At 40.9% G+C, this 18,634-nt stretch overlaps 1 protein-coding gene across 1 annotated transcript in view; it reads left to right on the top strand.

Annotated features, from left to right (window-relative positions):
• Window positions 1–15,995, top strand: part of ATP10B (ATPase phospholipid transporting 10B (putative)) — a 62,782-nt gene extending 46,787 nt beyond the window's left edge. Inside the window, exons 22-23 of the mRNA XM_041397887.1 lie at window positions 1,460–1,653; window positions 15,964–15,995. Of these exons, the coding sequence (XP_041253821.1) occupies window positions 1,460–1,653; window positions 15,964–15,995 (226 nt within the window). The remainder of the gene's footprint in view (window positions 1–1,459; window positions 1,654–15,963) is intronic.
• The last annotated feature ends 2,639 nt before the right edge of the window (window positions 15,996–18,634 follow it).

The raw sequence follows: 18,634 nt of genomic DNA, 5'->3' as shown, positions 1-18,634 counted from the left end.
ACTTAAGATCCTTGCTGCCTCAGCTGGTTACTGAGATTAAGGGTTATATATTCATATCTGCAAATCTGGACAACTGCTGTTCCTTCCTATTGGTACCCCAGATTATTTTCTGCACACTCCTTCATCTGCAGAATATCCAGGACCTGTTTCTACTCCAGCTGAGCTGTGCCAGCAGATCACAGCAGTGGTGAAACCACCCTTTGCTGAAATGCACTAAATTTTAACTTCCATTCCATGGTCCATCGCACTGTGCTGCCTGCTCCCTATCTCCTCACTTGGTGTCTTGAAGTTCTGGGTTCCTTCTAAGAGGTTTTTTAAAAATAATTGTTCTCCTGGGTTCTTCCCCCCAGTACTGCCTTTTGTTTGAGCTGCAGCACCAGGGGGAGGCTTGGCCTGTGCCCTGCCTGGCCTCACAGCCTGTAGGGAGGTGGGAAGGAGCACGTGAGAGCAGTTTACAGGACAGGAGACACAGCTTCCCATTCCTTCTCTGTCATCCTGTCTGGTTTGCCCGGAACTTGCACAAAAGATACAGGAAACGAGCTGAGGGGAAAGACACAGGACATTGTGACCCACAGCAGATCTACACAGAAAGTCTTGGGCTCTCCCATGCTCTTAAGTACCTGACCAGCCCTGGGATTCTGTTGGGATTGACCAGCCTGAGCACATGCACAGCAAATAAACTTTACCCACTCCTGCTTGAGCAAGCCCGAGAAATCCTTTGCCTTAAAAGCCTTTTCTGTACTGTTGCTTGTTAGCCTTTTTAACCTTGTAAATCTTGTTTATACACATACATTGAGCAGCAGGATGTGAGGATGGCACCTTTCAAAATGCAGTTTCACAGAGTACCCATGTTTGTTATAAAATACATGTTGAAGCCACCTATGTAAAGGTCAAATACTAATAAAAAGATGCCTTGAAAGAGACTTTGATTTTCACACAAAGCTGACATTACATGGAGAGAGGATATACGCAGTCTCACAGTACACAATATTTAGTTACATAAGTTCTCTGTCCTGCAAAGGGCAGGGAGGACGTTTCTGTTGCTGCTTTCTGAAAAAATCCAAAAGCTGAGGTTTTCAACTTCTGATTTTCTCTTATCTAACAAATTAAGATCTCTTCTTTAACCTGTTTTAGCAGTATAAATGCAACTTCCATATTTTCAAATATTGCATCTCTTGAGATTTTTTTTCTATTTTTCTTCACTTTTCAGCAAACAAGTAGTTATAAATACTAAAAAAATGATAATATATACATATAGTTGACTCTATATAGGCCAAGATAAATATATAGTAACATGCTGTGTTAAGATCCAGGAGTGAACTTTCACCTGCCAGGTATAAGGTGTTTACCAGATGTCTGTAGAGCAATGGAAAATTAGTATCTGTATTTGAGAAATGTGATGTAGATTATGGAATGAGCCCACTGATAAAAAAAATCCATTCCCTTCCTCCTTCATCAGGTTCTTTATTTTTGCTCTACGAGGAACCCTTGGAGCATCTCTTGTTCTGAAAGCACAGCAAGTAGATAAGCTTCCTAAGGAGCAACGGGATCTTGAAATCCAGAAACTAAGGTCAAGAAAAGAAGCTACTTTGAGTGCACCTGTGGCCGCACCTGCATCTAATGAGGACCTTGACCAAAGCACCAGCCACTTATGTGTGTCACCATTTCTACATCCAGCAGCAGCCCTGTCTCCCAGGGACACAGAAAATGAGGGAGTTTCTGCCTCTAATCCTCTCGGGAGAAGGACACATGAGGAAGGCTATTACTTCTTTAACAGGTGGGCAGAGGAAGAATCTGCTGCTACTGATTCTTCAGCAGGGCCTTCCTCTGGCCATCATCCCCTTGTAGCCAGCAGGGAAACAGCTCCTGGGCAGGATGGTGGCAAACTGACTAAAGATTATCTCAAAAACTTTAATTACGGAAGCCACCGGCGGTCAGTGAGTTCAGTGACACTCTGAAGAAACATTCAGAAATGGAACCCACAGCCCATGTGGAGAAGGACTCAACAGGGAAAATAAAAATGTTTATGCTTAGCCATTATTCTCACTAGAAATGGAGAGAGAGGCGACTGGAGTGGTGCAATATGCAATGTGCAACTCCAATATGCAACTTTAGCTGAATGCATCCTTGTCTGGGTTTATCAGTACATGACTTTTTGATCTTCCTGGTTTGGTCATGTCACAGGAACATTACATGAGCATCATGCAGTTGCTGAGAATTGCGCAATTACTTTCTTTCAACAGATATTTTTGTATCATATTAATAGGGAATACTTGTGAAGTTTCAATGTTGTTATTATTATGCTATTGAGTTAATAGAAAGAGAATCCATTCTTTATTAAACCAAGTCAAAGCAATGCATCCCACTCTAGATTTTTGCTATCAAAGTCTTAAAAAGAGCTTAGTAACTTAAAAATTATAATTCTGCATGAAAATTTACTACCTGCAGATACTAAAGGTACTTGCAGAATAACAGCAATGGAGAGGCATTAGAGAGTGTTCCAGGTTTCAATATATGTAATTTACACGTACAACAATATCAGCTCTACAGCCTGTGTTCCCTGAAGAGTAAGATTTTTATGCAGATAACAGTTTGACCTGATATTGGTAAGAAAAGGACAAATGAGCTTATGAAGAATACAAATGCTGAACTACGTGAACTGCCAACACAACTCGGTGGTAAAAGGAGTCTACTTCTTCATACCTACAAAAGTAGACAGATATAACAAGTCACATTCAAGGATTTATGCCCTAGAATTCTTAAGTTGTCCCTGATTTTTCTTCTAGAAATTCAGTTTCTCATTTCAGTTCCCCATATTGTTATGTGGTGCTGCTGCATTCAATCAAGTATGAGTCATGCTCCTCCCCACAGCTGGTCACATTCCTTAGCTGATGGATCTCAATAATGGAGATTTTGACAAGCCATATATGGAGGTCCCTAATCATGGTGTAAATGGTGTACATGGTGTAAATGACCAAAATATGCATAAAATGTTAGCCCTTTTCTGGTATCTCAGGGCAAAAAGATGCGGAAGAAAACTATAAGATGTCACCACCATAACTACTTATTGCAATGCAATGAAAGGTGACTGATATTTCTTATAGAAATGTTGACTAGTAAGACCATTTCCCAAGATTTTCTTGACAATGTGGGATGAAATCTTACCTAGTTTAAAATTCAAACTACCTGTACTTTTGTGAATCTACCACTGGTTCTGATTTAATAGGTTTTTAACCTTTTTTTATACATGCTGTGTTTAGCTATTTACTACCTATGACAACATGTGATCTTTCTAATAACCTATTTAGCAAATGCTAATTTAACTTCTGTATGTTATAATAACTACTGTAGCTAGAGTCTTCAAGTTCTTACTTTAAAACAATTCAGGCAAAATTGAGTAGCATATCTCCCACTGGGATTTCTGGTAGCCAGAGCAAGATCATATGTTAAGAACTTCTTTTGTTACAGTATTAATTGTCAGCAATTAAACAATTCAGTAAGAGGTTTTTTTGTTTGGTTTTGTTTTGGTTTTGTTTTTTTTTTTTTTTTTTGTTTTTTTTTTTGGTTTTTTTTTGGTTTTTTTTTTTTTTTGCTTTATGAGCAAAATTAAGGAAAATAGGTACAGATGAGATTATGGTTAATGGAGGGTGAGATTGCTCAAATGTTTACTCACTAGCTGGGAACAGACATGGGGCAGCAAGACTAAAGAGCAATCCTTTACCATTCCCAGCTTTTTTTACATTAAATGGTCCATTTCCTTTGAGCTTAAAGATGTCAATTGCTTACACATTGTACTACAAAATGTGAAGTGTTTTATAGAAATAAGTGTGATAAGGTCATGCCTTGCTGTGCTGCTGAGAAGGCAAAAGCAGAGGTGAAGGAGTGTTTTTCCTACAGTCACCCAGGAGCAGCAAACTCCTGTGTCCAGAGGCTGCTCCTCTGCAGAGCAGGAACCCTTATCAGAAGAGCTAGATGACAAATGTATCTGAATATGCAGGGGGCAAGAGATCATATATTTAACCAAACCTGGAAGACTTCCTGAATTGAATGCCAGTTGTATGCCTTTCCTGAATTGAAGGCCAAGAATTAATCTCATGTTTTCTCATCAGTCTGTGCAAAATGGTTCTACCGTGGATTTTGCCCTGGCTTAGGCAGAAGGGCATATGGAAATAGCATAGAGGGGAGGGAAAACAGGATTGATTAGGAACTCCAGCAAAATAACACCCTAAAAGCTATTTAGTGATGCATTTCCTGCTGTGTCTGGGAATAAAAGAAGTGGAAGAGTCCTTTTCTAAGTATTTTTGAGGCTGCAACCAAAAATAGTTACGTTGGTTAAAAGAAATAAATAAATAATCCAATTTTGCATGGATGCAATTTTGTATGCCTTAAATAATTCTGTAGCTAAACATACAAACTGATAATTCTATTGTGTGGTAGATTGCCACAAATGGTTCAATGGATGAATTTACCCAGAGAGTTTGCAACACAGAGGAAAACCACCCCTTCGTTTTCCGTGATCCTTGAGGAGAGAGAAAGCAGAAATAAACAGAAAAGAAAGACAGCACCATGCAAGGCTTGACCTCTGCAGTGCAGCTGGCTCTAGAGCTTTCTGTATCTCCCCTCCTGGGTGACAGGGCTGCCAGCCATCCTCTGAAGCAGATGCTGTCTCAGTTTGGACCCATATTAACTGCTAAACAGTGTGATCTTCCTTCTGCTCCTGGCTATGCACTTACCATGAACTATCTCACGTTAAAAAAATGTTGAACAGGCACTTACTTCCCTTTGATCATGAGGTAAATTAGCTGAGACTATCCATCCTTTGGGGATGTAAGATTAAGAGAAAAAAACCTTCTTTTCCAGTGAAAACAAGCCTACAGCAAGACAGATACTCTCCTAAGGAATTTCTCTGGAAGAAGGGAAGTGTATTTACTAAATGGGTTATTTAGCCTTAACTGGATTTCCAAGGTAGCTTTATTTATTTATTTCAAGACATATTTAATAATACTGTCAAGGTCCATGTTCCATTAATTCTAATGTGAATGCTCCATAACAGAACAGGTATCTCATTTTTAATGTATCCTCTGGTGATATTCAATATGTCATATGCTTGGACAATAAAACAATTAAATAATGGAGGAGTGTGTGAAATTACTGCATTCTTTTTATTCTTGTCTGTGATGTCATTTTAATGATTCTGCATATTGGAGCAGTGCTTTGAGCTATACATAGCTTTAGCTACGTGAAAAGGAGCAGGTGACATCTCACACGGAGCTGAGCAGGACTGACCTGCCAGGTCTGCTGGCTCTCAGATGCAGTCCCCTGCTGCTTGCAATGGGCAGGGAAGAGCCATCCCTCATGTTCTCAAAACAGGCAAAATCTGGGCTCTTTTAACACGAGATGCAGGGAGTGCAAACACATATACACTTTGTTCATGTCTGTCTCAATACAGCCAGCTGGAGATGTCTCTGGCAGTTATTGATGATTATCTGCTGCCAGTCAGCAATAACTGCACAGTGCAAAACCCAGAACTATCCAGGTGTGAGAGAGGAAGGATTCCAGCTTGTTCTCTTTCCTTACAGATCTCTTCTAATACTCTGTGGAGATGGGTTCTCTGCTGAAGCACAGTGAGCAGCTACTTTTCCCAAAGATGAATTGCATTTACTTTCCCACTTTGTTGGCTGATGCTGCAATGTTTAATTCATTTGTTTGGCTGTAGTTTGAGGTATGAGCACAGAGCTATTAACTTTAGGGGTAAGGTGACTGCAGGCAGGATGTGGCATGATTAGATACTTGTAAGCAGCACTGATGAGTAAAAATATAAATGTGGAGACAAGAGGCTCTTGAAGATAATGATCACAGAGGGTGGGATTTAAAGAGATGACCAAATAATACTGAAGAGCTATAAAGAACTTTTTACATTGCCAGGGACTGGAACTTGCTGCAATTATCAGTACATGAGACAACTGCAAACAGAACTTGCTGTCTGGCCTTTAATATAACACCAGCTTATGCTCAGTTACATGAAAAAGGTTGAGACTGAATTGAGTCTGAATCATGATTTTTCAAAAAAGATCTGAGGATCTGTTGTCTGAAGGCATAGAAGGCAATGGTTATTCCCCCACATTCCCAGTGCAGCTACTGAAGTATGCTTCCACATCCAGCCATCAACATAAATTACAAAAGGGTCAAGTTTTGGCTCACAGAGACTAAATTTTGACCTTCACGTGTCATGCTACTGCTTTCTTGTATCCATTACTGTACAACACCATAAAACTGAGACAAAAATTTAATGGAACTGGGAGGGGAAGCAGTAAAAATATTTGCAATAAGTAGACAATACAATGGAAGAAGAGTCTAAACAGAGGTGGTTCCTGCCTTTTGTATTCCTCTCTATTTTACTAATATTTTTCTATTTAATGTCAAACAAATCATTTAGGGAACTTCCAGACATTTATTGGTTTTATTCAAAAAAGGACAAACAGAAATCAATAGACTGCAGGCAGGTCAGTTAAGTGCATTTGAAATCAGCTGGCTTCCACTGGAGTTTTATTAGTGCCTATCTCATTCTGTTAATACTTTAATTCTAAGGACTTTTGCCAGGAAGGACAAATACATCAAAGCTCAGTCGGAATGGATCTTCTTTCACAGTGTTTAGGCAGCTTGTGGCCGGCCAGTGATTTCATGGTCTGAGTCAAGATCTGAAGAGCAGAGGAGATTTTCATTCTGTTCCTGTGTACATGGGATGGAATGGGAGGTGGACTGTCAGTATCAAGACCAGGAGTGCACCATAATGATAAAGGAGGAACTTGAGCAAGTCCAAAACCTTCTGGAGCTTTCCAGACAAATTCTTGAAGTGCTTTCCATCTCTGTTCACACATCATTTAGGCTTTAAGTGTCCATCTAACATGCTTTATGAGTTGAACAAGTGAAGTGTGCATTCATGCATGTTTTTGGTTAAATGCAGAGGACTGTGAAGAATGGCCACACTCTTGCAGTAGCTAAAGTGAGCATGGTTTTAATCATGTTTTGAGAAGAGGTAATGCTGTACACACTCAAATAGGATTTCTCAAAAAATTTTAATGTATGAATACTGGCAATCTGTTCTTAGGATCCTTTGCTCAATTTCATAACCTTCAATATCACAGTAGGGGGGAATATAGCACACAGACATCAAAGAGACAGAATTGTGCTTGCAGCTATTAGTTCTTACACCAAAAAAACCCAAAGCTAAAATTTAGAGTCAATAGGAGTCTAACTCTCCAACACTCTTCAATAATGCAGTCCAAGCACCACACCAAATAAACATTTTCATTCCTAGTGCTGATTTTGAAGGCAGGTTTTTTAAAATGAATGTTCTGGCACCACATGTGCATTTGACTTGCATTCTTTAACATTTAAAATGATTTGCAGTTTCTTGAGATTACTTAACTCCTTATTCGTGATGTATTTTCACAAACTCAAACAAAAGTCCAGTGTCTCAGGAGAGAAAGACAATCCATGTCACCTATTTGTCTATGCAAGTCTTTATTAACAAAAAAACCAAACTCAAACGCTGTGAGAAAGGGGATTACCCCTACAGTGGAGCATGCTTGAGGAGAACCTGCTACTGGAGTTTTGAAGATTCATCCATTATCTGTCATCAAAATAGTTTTTCTTTTCTTCCAGATTGTAGAAATAGATCACAATAATGGCAGGGATCTGGAACAAGCTCATAGGCTGTGAAGACTTCCATGGTGTACAAAGCAGTATCAGAATCTGCTTCATACCTCACCTGTTATTGCATAAAATGTGCAAATATTCCCCACTGCTGTAAATGTCAGCATGCTGGGGGCCAGAGCTTTGATTTCTTATCAGCAAATAACATTAAATTGTATAGTGTTTAATCATGCTTGGTGAGAGTGATGAACTTTAAGGAATGAGTTTCCTCCCAATCACATCAGTTCTGAAAATCATTTATAAAATCCTGAAAAAAACTTCCTCAGTCTGTAGAGCACTAAAATACAAACCATTGAGACATAAACATTACTTTGATTGAGGAAATCAGGTATTTGAGCATATAATTTGCAAATAAACTTTGAAAATCAGACCTCTGATTTGCTGGCACCTCTAGGCAGTGAAATTTTCTGCATTTACAGAAGAGTATACATTATCTGGTAAGACACAGCCCAAAAACTGTTGATTTCTAAATAAAGCAGTTGTATTTACCAGGCCAGAATGTAAGTGGTTAGAAGGTAGGAGTGCTCTGCTGGAGTAACTGAAGTCTGGGGTTTTATATGAGTGCAGAATCCCACCTACACCCCCCACCTGCTCATTTCAAAAGGAAAAGTGCAGGTAAATGCATGGAGGAGACTTGTACAGGGGTTAAAAAATATAAAATTTCAAATACCAAAGGCATAGCAGAAGATAATACTGGTAGTATCTTAGCAACCAGTGAAACTTGAGGAAAAGCTGTACAGGGAAATCAGCTATAGCCCATTTTAAGGCCTCTCTCTGGTTTACATTTGTTATTTGTTTCTGAAACTGGCTTTGTAGTCACAGTATTTGAAAATGTTTTTTATTGGAGGACTTCATCATCCTCAGTTTCTGCTGAGGGAAGATACATTTTTATATTTGGATCAGTAATTACTGATTTATTAGAGCAATTTCATTAGTGTGTGCCTGCCTTGAGGGCAGAGTAGAAGAGAGAGCAGTGACAGGAGGGGTTGGTGCTGTGCCCTGTGGGGTCAGTGGCAAAGCCCCTGCTCTTCCAATGGCACAGAGACAGGGCCTGCATGTCCTGAGAAACAGGACAGTTTTTATGTGATCTTTTTTCTGATTACAATGGTTTCATCACTGTAACTACAGTCTAGATTTTCAGGATTTCTGTGTCACCCCAACACATAGAAAATTACAGGGTTTGTTTTTTTTTAAATCATCTGAAGTAAAGATATTTGCTTCATAGCAGTCAAGGGGCTTATGGCAAAATTTTATCACAACGCAGAATTAATATGGCATCAGTCTGTTTTCAAAACATCAGATTTCTATCAGTGCTTTTGGAATAAAAATGCAGAAATCTTGAAGGAAAATGGAATTTGCAGAGTTAGTCAAATATTAGAATAATTGATACACATAAATGCCAATACATTAAAGATTCATATTCACTTTGTTGCTCTTTGATTGTAGGAGTTTCAGCACCTATTGCATGCTACTATTTCTATCATTATTAACCTTTGTGGTAACGACCACAAACAACAAATTTTGAAAAATATTGAAAGTATGTCCTTAAATATTTTCTATTTGTTACATATAATAGTCTCCTATTCTCATACTGGAAAGTTATAATTACCTAAGGAAAAGCAGAAAATAGCATAAAGTGAAAACTAGTTTTGTTTTATAAAAAGCAGATATCCAAAGTCATTTTGTGGGCAAACCTCTGTTTTGCAATTTAGTCAGACCTGCTTGCTGTTCAGTGATAAATGAAAATCTTTCTAAGGATTGACAAGAAATAGGAAATTATCCAGAGCCCCCTAAATGCTCGGCTCCAAGAAATATATTGTCTGCTTAATAGTCTTTATCTTGCTTAATCAATACTGTCACAATCAAACAGATTGTTCAGCTCACAAAAGGCAAGCAGATAATTTACTGTAAAAGCATTTTTATTGGCTTGTATATAGGTCTTTCTTTGTTAAGCCACTAATGGCTCAACTGTGCTAAATAATCAGACTTTTGGGAAGAAAAAAATAAATAATTGTACTGAATTGCTGATAAAGAAACTGTACACAAGTAGATTTAATCATGTTTCAGTAAGACTTAAGCTCTATGTATTGAAACTCTCTGTCACCAACAGTCTGGTCTTATAGGTCTTGCTACTTACTGTAAATTCATCCCTCTCCAGGGCCTTTTGTCTTGCTATCTGACTTGGAGCTGGCTCAAGGGCAATTTTTAATCAGTATTTTGAGGCTAAAGTGTCGCTTGCTGGCTCCGGGCTGTCCTTGGCCAGCCCCTGAGGATGGTCTTCCCTCAGCACAGAGGTCCCAGGGCAGAAAGATGCAGGTGCCAGCAGCAAAATGGATAATCGTGCTGCTAAAACAGAAACAAAACATGCCTTGGCAAATGTCTTTTTTCCAGAGCTATCTGTGCAACAGACGCTTTAAAAGTTTCTCCCTCTGCAGAAGCACTCAAACGAAACCAAAATGGATAAAAACCTTAAACCCACCAAGACAGGCTGCCTTGCAGGCTCACATCCCCCAGCAGGGTCTGGCCCTGGGGAGCTCTCCCACAGGTAAATAAATTACCTGCTGTGGGTTTCAGCAGTCACAGGTGCCACTCAGGGATCCTGACAGAGGAAAATACCTGCCAGGAAATGGGAGCAGTCTCTCCATGGTTCCCTCCCAATCTGTAAAGGAAATAATAATCCTTTCCTCTACATGGAACAAGTGATATGAGAATAAGCAGGCTTTAAGCTGTAGTGGCTGGAATGCTGGCAGAAGTGGGGGATGCTGAGCAGAAAATGTTTGTGCCAAATGTGGAGAGAATACAGATCAGATTTATCAGGAGAAATCCCTACTAATGTCTTTACCTTATGAGAACTAAATTTCAGAGGGAAATCTGAATAGACTCACAAAGTGGAAATTTTTAACAGTACTAATGTCAATAGTTAACACTTTGGACAATAAACTGGAATTATCCTCTTGTGCAAGTACAAACATTCATCAGCACTGTTTCATGTCCTGCCACTCTAGCAGCTGACACTTAAAGACATTCAAATGTCTTTAAGTCTTTCCAGACAATATTAACAAGACCCTAATGGACAGATTGCACCTGTCCATTAGACTAAATTGACTAGTTTATTGTCTTCATAGTCTTCTGAAGAGTAATAAGCAATATCTTGGGTTGACAGAGAAGATTTCTGGATTAGAGCCTTTACATCCATGCTGGGAGGAGGCTGACGCTGCCCTCTCTGGTGTGGAAATAATCCAATGAGACTGACTGCCAACAGGTGATGCTGCCTGAGAAAGCTTCTGTGCTGGGACACCAGGTGATACCTCCATCCCTTCATTTGAACATTAAGGGACAGACTGGTTGAGAAGTAAGTAAGGAGGGATAAGCACTGTGTTAATACCTGGAGACCAATTAACAGCAGAGCGTGAGCTGCTCAGTATCCCTGAGATGGTCTTAATATAGAAGAGAAAGTTTTCATTTTAGGTAATTCTGAGATTCCACTCAGGGCAGGTAAGCAAGGGGTGGCGTTCACACTGGCATACTGATCCAGTACACTCTCTTCCAGGGAGACTGGGAAGAGTCTTGTGTTTCAGGTATTAAGTACTGAGCCCTCAGGATGAGAATCTCAGCCCGGTCATGCAAGGTACCAAAGATTTTTTTTCTTCTAAGAATGTCTATGAAAAGTGATACTCAGTAATTGAAAGTTTGAATTGTAAAATAACAAGAAATATTCCCCATTGTTTTTTTGTACTATACGGGTAGCTTTTTTTTTTTTTTTTTTCCAACAGTAATCACTTTCTGCAGACACCTGCTGCACTTGCAAACACAAATTTTTATCTGCTCGCTTATGCTGGGAATGATCCAAGAATCCCAGAAAGACAATCCTTACCAGGCAGTCAAGTGGGCAACAGTGCTACAAATAGTTCCCTCCTGGCCAGAAGCTGAATGCTTTATTTATGTATGTATGTGTGTATATATGTGATGTATACATATCTATATATGAAGAATGGATTGAAATGGCTGAACATGGCAGCTTGCTATCCCCAAATAAATGTGAGATAAGGCCTGGAGTCCACAGTGGGTTTCCTCTGGGCTCACACCCAGCCACAACCCTCCCAGGGGGGCTCAGAGTGCCTGACCAAGGCCAGGGAAGGAAAAATGAGGTAGAAACTTCAGAGGTGAGCACACAGTGGCCATGAGCAAGCAAAGAGGCTACCAAGTTGTGCACCTTGCTCCAGATATTGACAGGTTTCTCTTTCTCAGTCACTGTTCCTTGCACAGATGCAGCCCAGATTTATGTAGTTTTATGAAATGAGTTTCCATTTGCAATCCCCATCCACTTCTTTGCCTTCTTGCTTCTTCTTCTTGGATGTTTTCCTTTTGCTTCATATTTCTCAAGGACATCTATAAACATGAAAAGCAAGAATGGAACAGAGCTGAGCTAATTAATGGCTGCTTTAAGCTATTATTTACCCTGCACAGGAACACATCTTAAATCAATGCCAGTTTGGATCATAAAATGATGCTGGAAGAGACAGGCCAAATCCTTGAAAGCCCATCGACACTCTCTTTTCACACTCACCATTTTGCTTCAGAGGAGTCCACTGTGAGACATTTCCTGGCTCCACAGGTCCCTGCCTGGAGGAAAATTTTTAGAAACACGTTTCTCACCAATTCCAGGTAAGTGAAATCACCATGTGAGCAGTCTGAGTCAGTGCAGCATGATTACTATTTCAAAACAGGGAAGAAAGAAATCAGGAAATATTTGTCTTAAGGAAAAGAAAAAAAAAAAAAAAGAAAATAGAGAGAAGAAATTAAAGGACTTTTGCTCTTTTCCTCCTTTTCACTGTCATAAAGTTCTAGTACTACCTGTTATGGCACCAGCTACTGGGAAGGAGCCAGAGAAAAACTATTCTTGTTCTGGTTAAGGATACATATTTTCAGCATTCACTCATCTGTCCTGGGTGCCCAAGCACAAAACGCACATACATACATGTTTGTGTTACACAGACTGGGTCCCTGTGGGTTTGCAAGTGCTCTGACTGAGAGTGGAGGAGGTTGCAAAGATGCATTTCAGCTCAGCTGTTCTGCATTTCAGTGCAGGCAGCAAAACAAGAATAACTGCAGTTCAGGTTCAATGCTCTGAAATTTGTTAAATTTTCTGGATCATTCTACATTGTTGCTCATGCAAATATATGAATTTGCTCTGATTTCCATGAAAGCAACATGGAAAGACTTGCATTGGCTTTATTAACTAAATCACAACCAGCAAAAAAATGTAATCTGAACTTGCTTGCAGTTCATAAAATTATACAATGATTTGCAGAAAGGAAAAAAGCCTCTGTCAAAATGAAAGCAGGGTGTTTGGTTCAACACACTGCATCAACATTACGAGCTCTCATTTGTTCAGCAGACTGAGGTATGACAGTGTCACCTAGCAACTTCTGAAGGGCATTCAGACTTGGCCGTGCTGAACTCCACAGAAAAGCCTGTACACATTAATTTACAAACCAATACTTTCTATAAATGTGTCAAAATCATCACATTTGATATTAAAAAAATTAACACTGTACAGGAGGAAAGGAATGAAAAAATAATGGTCATGCTGTCAGTAATGCAGTGGGGGGGTGGAGCCACTAAACATGAAATGCTCTAACCCTGGGAAATAAAGGTGTGCATTTCCAAAGCCTCTCCTCTAAAAGGTGTGCATGCACACCCAGAAGATTTATAGACATCTACGTATGCATGTATCTATGTACATTACTTTAGACAGGTTCCATGTTTTTCCAGGTTCTTGTACTAACAAGGAGGAAAGATTAAATTTGTCATGTTTTGTCCAAAGTATTTAATACTTCCTTGTATGTACAATTATTCCTTATTCTTCAGTAAGTCCAGACTGTGCTGCTCTCAGCTCACATGAAGATCAAGGCATGGAGCATCACGGTGGGCTGTACTGCTAAAATCCAGTCACTTTCCCGGGCATTGGCACTGCCAGGACTAAAGGAAAGATAAGTCTCTCTGTGTGGGAGAGTTCAGCCAAAATGAACAGGCATGGTGGTCAGCAAAAAGTGGGCTAATTTTGGCTGATGGACCAGCTATGATGAGGATCAAGTCAACCACTCAGTCAACAGTCTGTGAGCTTAAACAGGAAAAAAAAAAAAAAAAAAAAAAAAAAAGCATAATTACTAGAAGTTAATTTAGGCTTATAATAATTTTAATAGGGTATTTTGAGTTGTTCTACATGAGGCAGGTTTACACATTCTTCTGCACAGCTGAAAATAAAAAGTGTCCCTTGCAGTGATTTTCTAGGTTTTATTTTAATTATTAAAAGCTTTCAGAGAATTAAAAAAAGCAAAATTTCCTAAGAATTTTCAGACTTTTAATGCACCGGGACATTTGCTAAAAGTAAGGGGAACAACAATTCTAGAAAAAACCAGGAGTGGGTGCACATCACATTGCATTGTCTGGCTATTTGTGATTTCCCTTCACCCACACAGTCTGCAGGTGAATTAGCTGCTCCCTGCAGCTCACCCTGCACTCTGGTTTCTCTGAGCTCACACTTGCAGCCATTCATCACCCTCCAGGTCACACAGAGGGACTGCTCCAAGGTGGGGAAGGAGCAGGTGCTAATGGGATCTGCCTGCAGGCTTGTCTCAACAGGCTATTCCAGAATGCATCTAAGAAGTCTACAATGATTTAAATCAAACCTGAGCCCGAAAAAGAGAAGAAGTTTGAGTGTAGAGGGAAAAATAAAATAAAATAAAAAAAAACTTAAATGGAAGCAAGAATGGTAAAATCTTTTACAATGATTCTTGAATGTCTCCCCTCCAAAACTTTTCCTCTGTTGCTTTCCTCCCATCTCCTGTGACTCTTGGGCTTCTCCTTTCAAACGCCTCCCACCTGGACAGGCTCTGTGGGGTCACCTGGCTTTGAGCCTGTCTGTATTCCCAGCTGGCTGGTGCCTCCCATGCAGGAAGGGTCAGATTTGAGGGCAGCAGACTTCACACAACAAACATAATTGAGGACACTGACCATTCCTTGAGTCCTCTGTAATTCTCATTTCCACCTGACCAGCCTCTTACTGTGGCTGCGGATGGCAGAGCTGAGGCACCCAGAGCCCTGCTGGACCCTGCCCCTGCAGGCTCTCCTGCCTGCCAGCCCTGCAAAGTGGGGGGGCTGGCAGTGTCTGGGGGTGTCTAGCACAAAATAAAAGCACTGTTGCTACTACAGTGGTTACAGACTAAATCACTACCCCTTAATAACATGGATGATGCAAGGTCTGACATCAACATCTACATTTATTTATGCTGAGTCATCCCACAACGACCTCACAAAACATAATTTTTATTGAGCAGTATTTCTCTTCCACCACCTATATATATACAAAACAATTCTATATAATGATTGATGGTAATTAGGAACTAAATCTGGCCTTGCTACCTCCAGTCAGAATATTTTCTACTCCACGGGCTAAGAAGAAACCACACCAGATCAGTGAGACAATTTTTAATCATAACAATGTTCCTGATCTCCCTGTTCTTTCCTCAGCTCCCTTCCAGGACTGATATCTTCCACGAGAGAACATGAGCAACTTGTTTTCTCCTGAAGTCACTGAGCAATGTAGATTGCCCTGCGAAGAGCAGGCAAAAAGCCTTGCTGCCTGGAAACCAAGGGTGATAAAAAGTGAAGTGACACCTCCCAACACCAGCTGTTCCCACAGCATTCAGGGTGTCCTGTTATCCCTCCATGCTCTTGGTGAGCAGGAACAGCCTGGAACCAAGCAGAGGACACCAGAGCAAAAGGCTTTCCAACACACAGTAGCAGAGAGCTCCCCTTGGGATCAGCAAGAACATAATATAGGATCCAGCAAAAGAAAGAGTAAAAATCATTTATTTGATGGGATTTTTTTTCTGACAAACTAATTAATCACTGGGGCAATCTGTCAGTGTTCCATATTATGTGCCTTTCCAGAGTATTTGGTTCTACCTTCCTGTGGTAGCTGAACAGCAGGCCTGTAAAGTTTCATAGACTGGACTTTGGCTCAGTCAGACATAGCTGTGAGAAAGCCACCAGCCTTTCCTAAGAATAGAATCCTGTAACAGTGAAAAACAGCTTGTTTCCCTGAGAAAGGGTTCTAAGATTGGGACTGTTTCTTGCACCAGTATAAGCTATTCTAAACTGTCAAAGAGAAAAATGCAAACATCTAAATACAGATGCTGGCCAGCACGTAGGCACCTCTGATGAGCTCACCAATTGTTGCAGGTAACAACTTGTTACTGACCAATGAGAAATAGGCACAATATGTTTGTAAAACTCTATATAATGGGACGTGGGAATAAACCTTTACCTTTTTTTGCTTCATGAACAAGAGTGTGTCTCATTTCTCTAAAGTGAGGTCAACAGTGATTCCTTCCATCTGTAGTATAAACTGTCTCTGCCTTTTTATTTTTTAAAGCTTCCCTTTCTATTTCACCACTGCTTTCACTAACAAATAAATTACATCTTTCTACTTCTTTCATTATTACTTTGCTCTACAGCTGCTGGAGAAAGTGATGCTGAAGCAAAGCTGTAACCCCAGAAGAAACTTGGACTTCTTCATCAGAACTAAGCTCCCATTTAGAAGGCAGATGGAAAAAAGTTTAATTAGTTGTACAAATACTTCACAACCCATGGGCTGATGAAGTCGGCTTCTGTTTAATGCTTTCTTCTGTGGTTATGTTATAGCACCAGCCACTTGCACTTCTTCTCATTGATAGAAGAAAGGTGGTAAGAAACCACAGAAAACTCAGGACTGATAAAAAGATTGCTGGTGTATGGGATAAAGGCAGAGCACCCTGAAGTGCCTGGCTGCCAGCACAGGAGGTACTTGTGAGCTGATGTGCACCAGCAGCAGGGTGGGAGGGGAGGCGACTGGAAGGCACAGGAAACCCAACACACCTTTCTGTGCACTGTGTGCAACTGCAACAGAAAATCAGTTTCTGTTCTAAATGGTTAAAAAAACTCTTTGTGTTTATCAAATAAGTGCAAATCATGTCATTTAGATGACTGGCAGCTGTAATGGGCTGTAGAATGATACTCTGCCAGTTTGAGTGGGATTGGGAATGCAATCAGATTTCAGAGCTGAAGAAAGAGCTCACTACTGAGGGTAAAGGCACAGAGACAAAACCTCCCGTGGAGTATCCACAGACTAACAGTGGCAGGGGGTTAATGGGTCTTTCCAAAAGAAACCCTCCTATTGATATTTCCCCAATTCTGCTCCTAAAGGCAGGGCTGAAATCGTAGGCATTTGGTGACTTAGATCAAATCACAATTCCTGATAAATTCATCTTCAGTGGTGGAAAAGGCCACTCCCTTCTACTCCACTAGCAGCTGTGGTCTGCTGATTGGGAGGGTCTGCCAAGATGCTGACATTGCATTTCCATCCAGAGCCCCCATGCTGGCTGGAGCTGCAGTCAGGTTACACAGAGGCAGAGGGGAGAGTCTCTGCTGAAATTCCCCAGAGCAGGCGTTTTTCCTCGCAGCTGTTCTGGCTTTATGCACACTCCTCTGTGATCCATCCCTGGGCAAAGGCACACAGACTGCTTTTAGCTGCCAGGGACAATCAAGGTCACTGTTTGACACTGATGTGCAGTGGTATTCCTGTGCTTCACCAGCCCCTGAGCATGTGAATCCCACTGTGGGTGGCTTGAGCTCCTACCAGACACCAGAGGATGACCAGCTCCCCTGTCTCTCCACCTTCCTGCCATGCACACTGAGGCCTGGGACTAATGAACTTTGGGGAGCCCTGCACCTCCCAGGAGGTCGCAAGCCCCACTGGCTGAGGCACACGTGGACATCCCTCCTCCCCTGCTTCCCTACCTCCAGAGAGCTGTGTGCCAAGCCCAAGCAGCCAGCTCCAACACTGCTGCAAATTCCCACGTGTGGAGCCAATTCTCTGCCAGCTAACACCAGCCTGGGGACCATGGCCCCTGCCTTCAGTGCCATTCACCCATCATCAGCTTCTCCTGAAGGTCAGCCCTTCTGAATTCCCACACTGCTACTCACAGGCAAAATCAGTTGCTCACAGACATTTTCTTTTTAAGAAATCTTGTAGCATTGCAGTTAGCTCTACTTTTCTCATATTATTAATTTTGCTCTGGTTAAATTAAAGCTGATAAATTAGAGACTTCTGTAAGGCCCACAGAAAAATGGGTTATATAACATCTTTTTTATTTATTTAGCTTGATATCAAAGTTGTTTCTTATCGTTCTTCAGCTATATTGTTCTCAGGAAAAAATTCAATTTTCTATTCAACAAGGAGGAGCTGATTTTTCTACTGCTGATTTTCTGTCTTTTTCTCAATTCTCACTCTATTATTGGGGGGAAAATAACAAGCTTAGCTGGAGCTGGAGAAACCCTTCCAGCTTTGCACATCACACTGTGCCATCCCTCACACGATCCAAGTGGTCCACCTATTGGGCTCTGCTCGACAGAGCAAGCACCAAAGTCAGAAGTACAATGATGTTTTTCTTGACATAGTTACTTGCTCATGTTGACAAACGGAGTGACAGCTGTGCCCTTTTTAGGGCAACATTTGTGCAGAAAACAAAGTCAAATAAATAATTTCCTCGGGTGTTTTTTCCCCCCTTCTCCTACTACTGCAGTCCCAGCTGGGCTGAGCTCCCGGGAAGCAGCCAGGCTGGCTGGAGCTGCAGATGGGCCCCAGGTTCACAAGTGCCAAATCCTGCTCCCCATGGTTTCTATCATGTCTTGAATTGCTTCCACAGCAAAACACGCTTATTTTACACACATTGTGATGGGAAGAGTGAGCAGAGACCTCTACACCCCCAAGACTGAGAGGAAGTAAGAAAGAAGGAGAAGCAGGAGGATAGCTAGAGACAGAGCTACATCTTGGAAAACCCAGCAGAGCTGTAGGGTTTGGCCCCTTCTGGAT

The sequence above is a fragment of the Onychostruthus taczanowskii genome, unplaced genomic scaffold, assembly GCF_017590055.1.
Source record: "Onychostruthus taczanowskii isolate IOZ18803 unplaced genomic scaffold, ASM1759005v1 scaffold14, whole genome shotgun sequence".
Classification (NCBI taxonomy): domain Eukaryota; kingdom Metazoa; phylum Chordata; class Aves; order Passeriformes; family Passeridae; genus Onychostruthus; species Onychostruthus taczanowskii.
The sequence above is the reverse complement of the archived record's forward strand: the minus strand, read 5'-3'. Positions and strand labels throughout refer to the sequence as shown.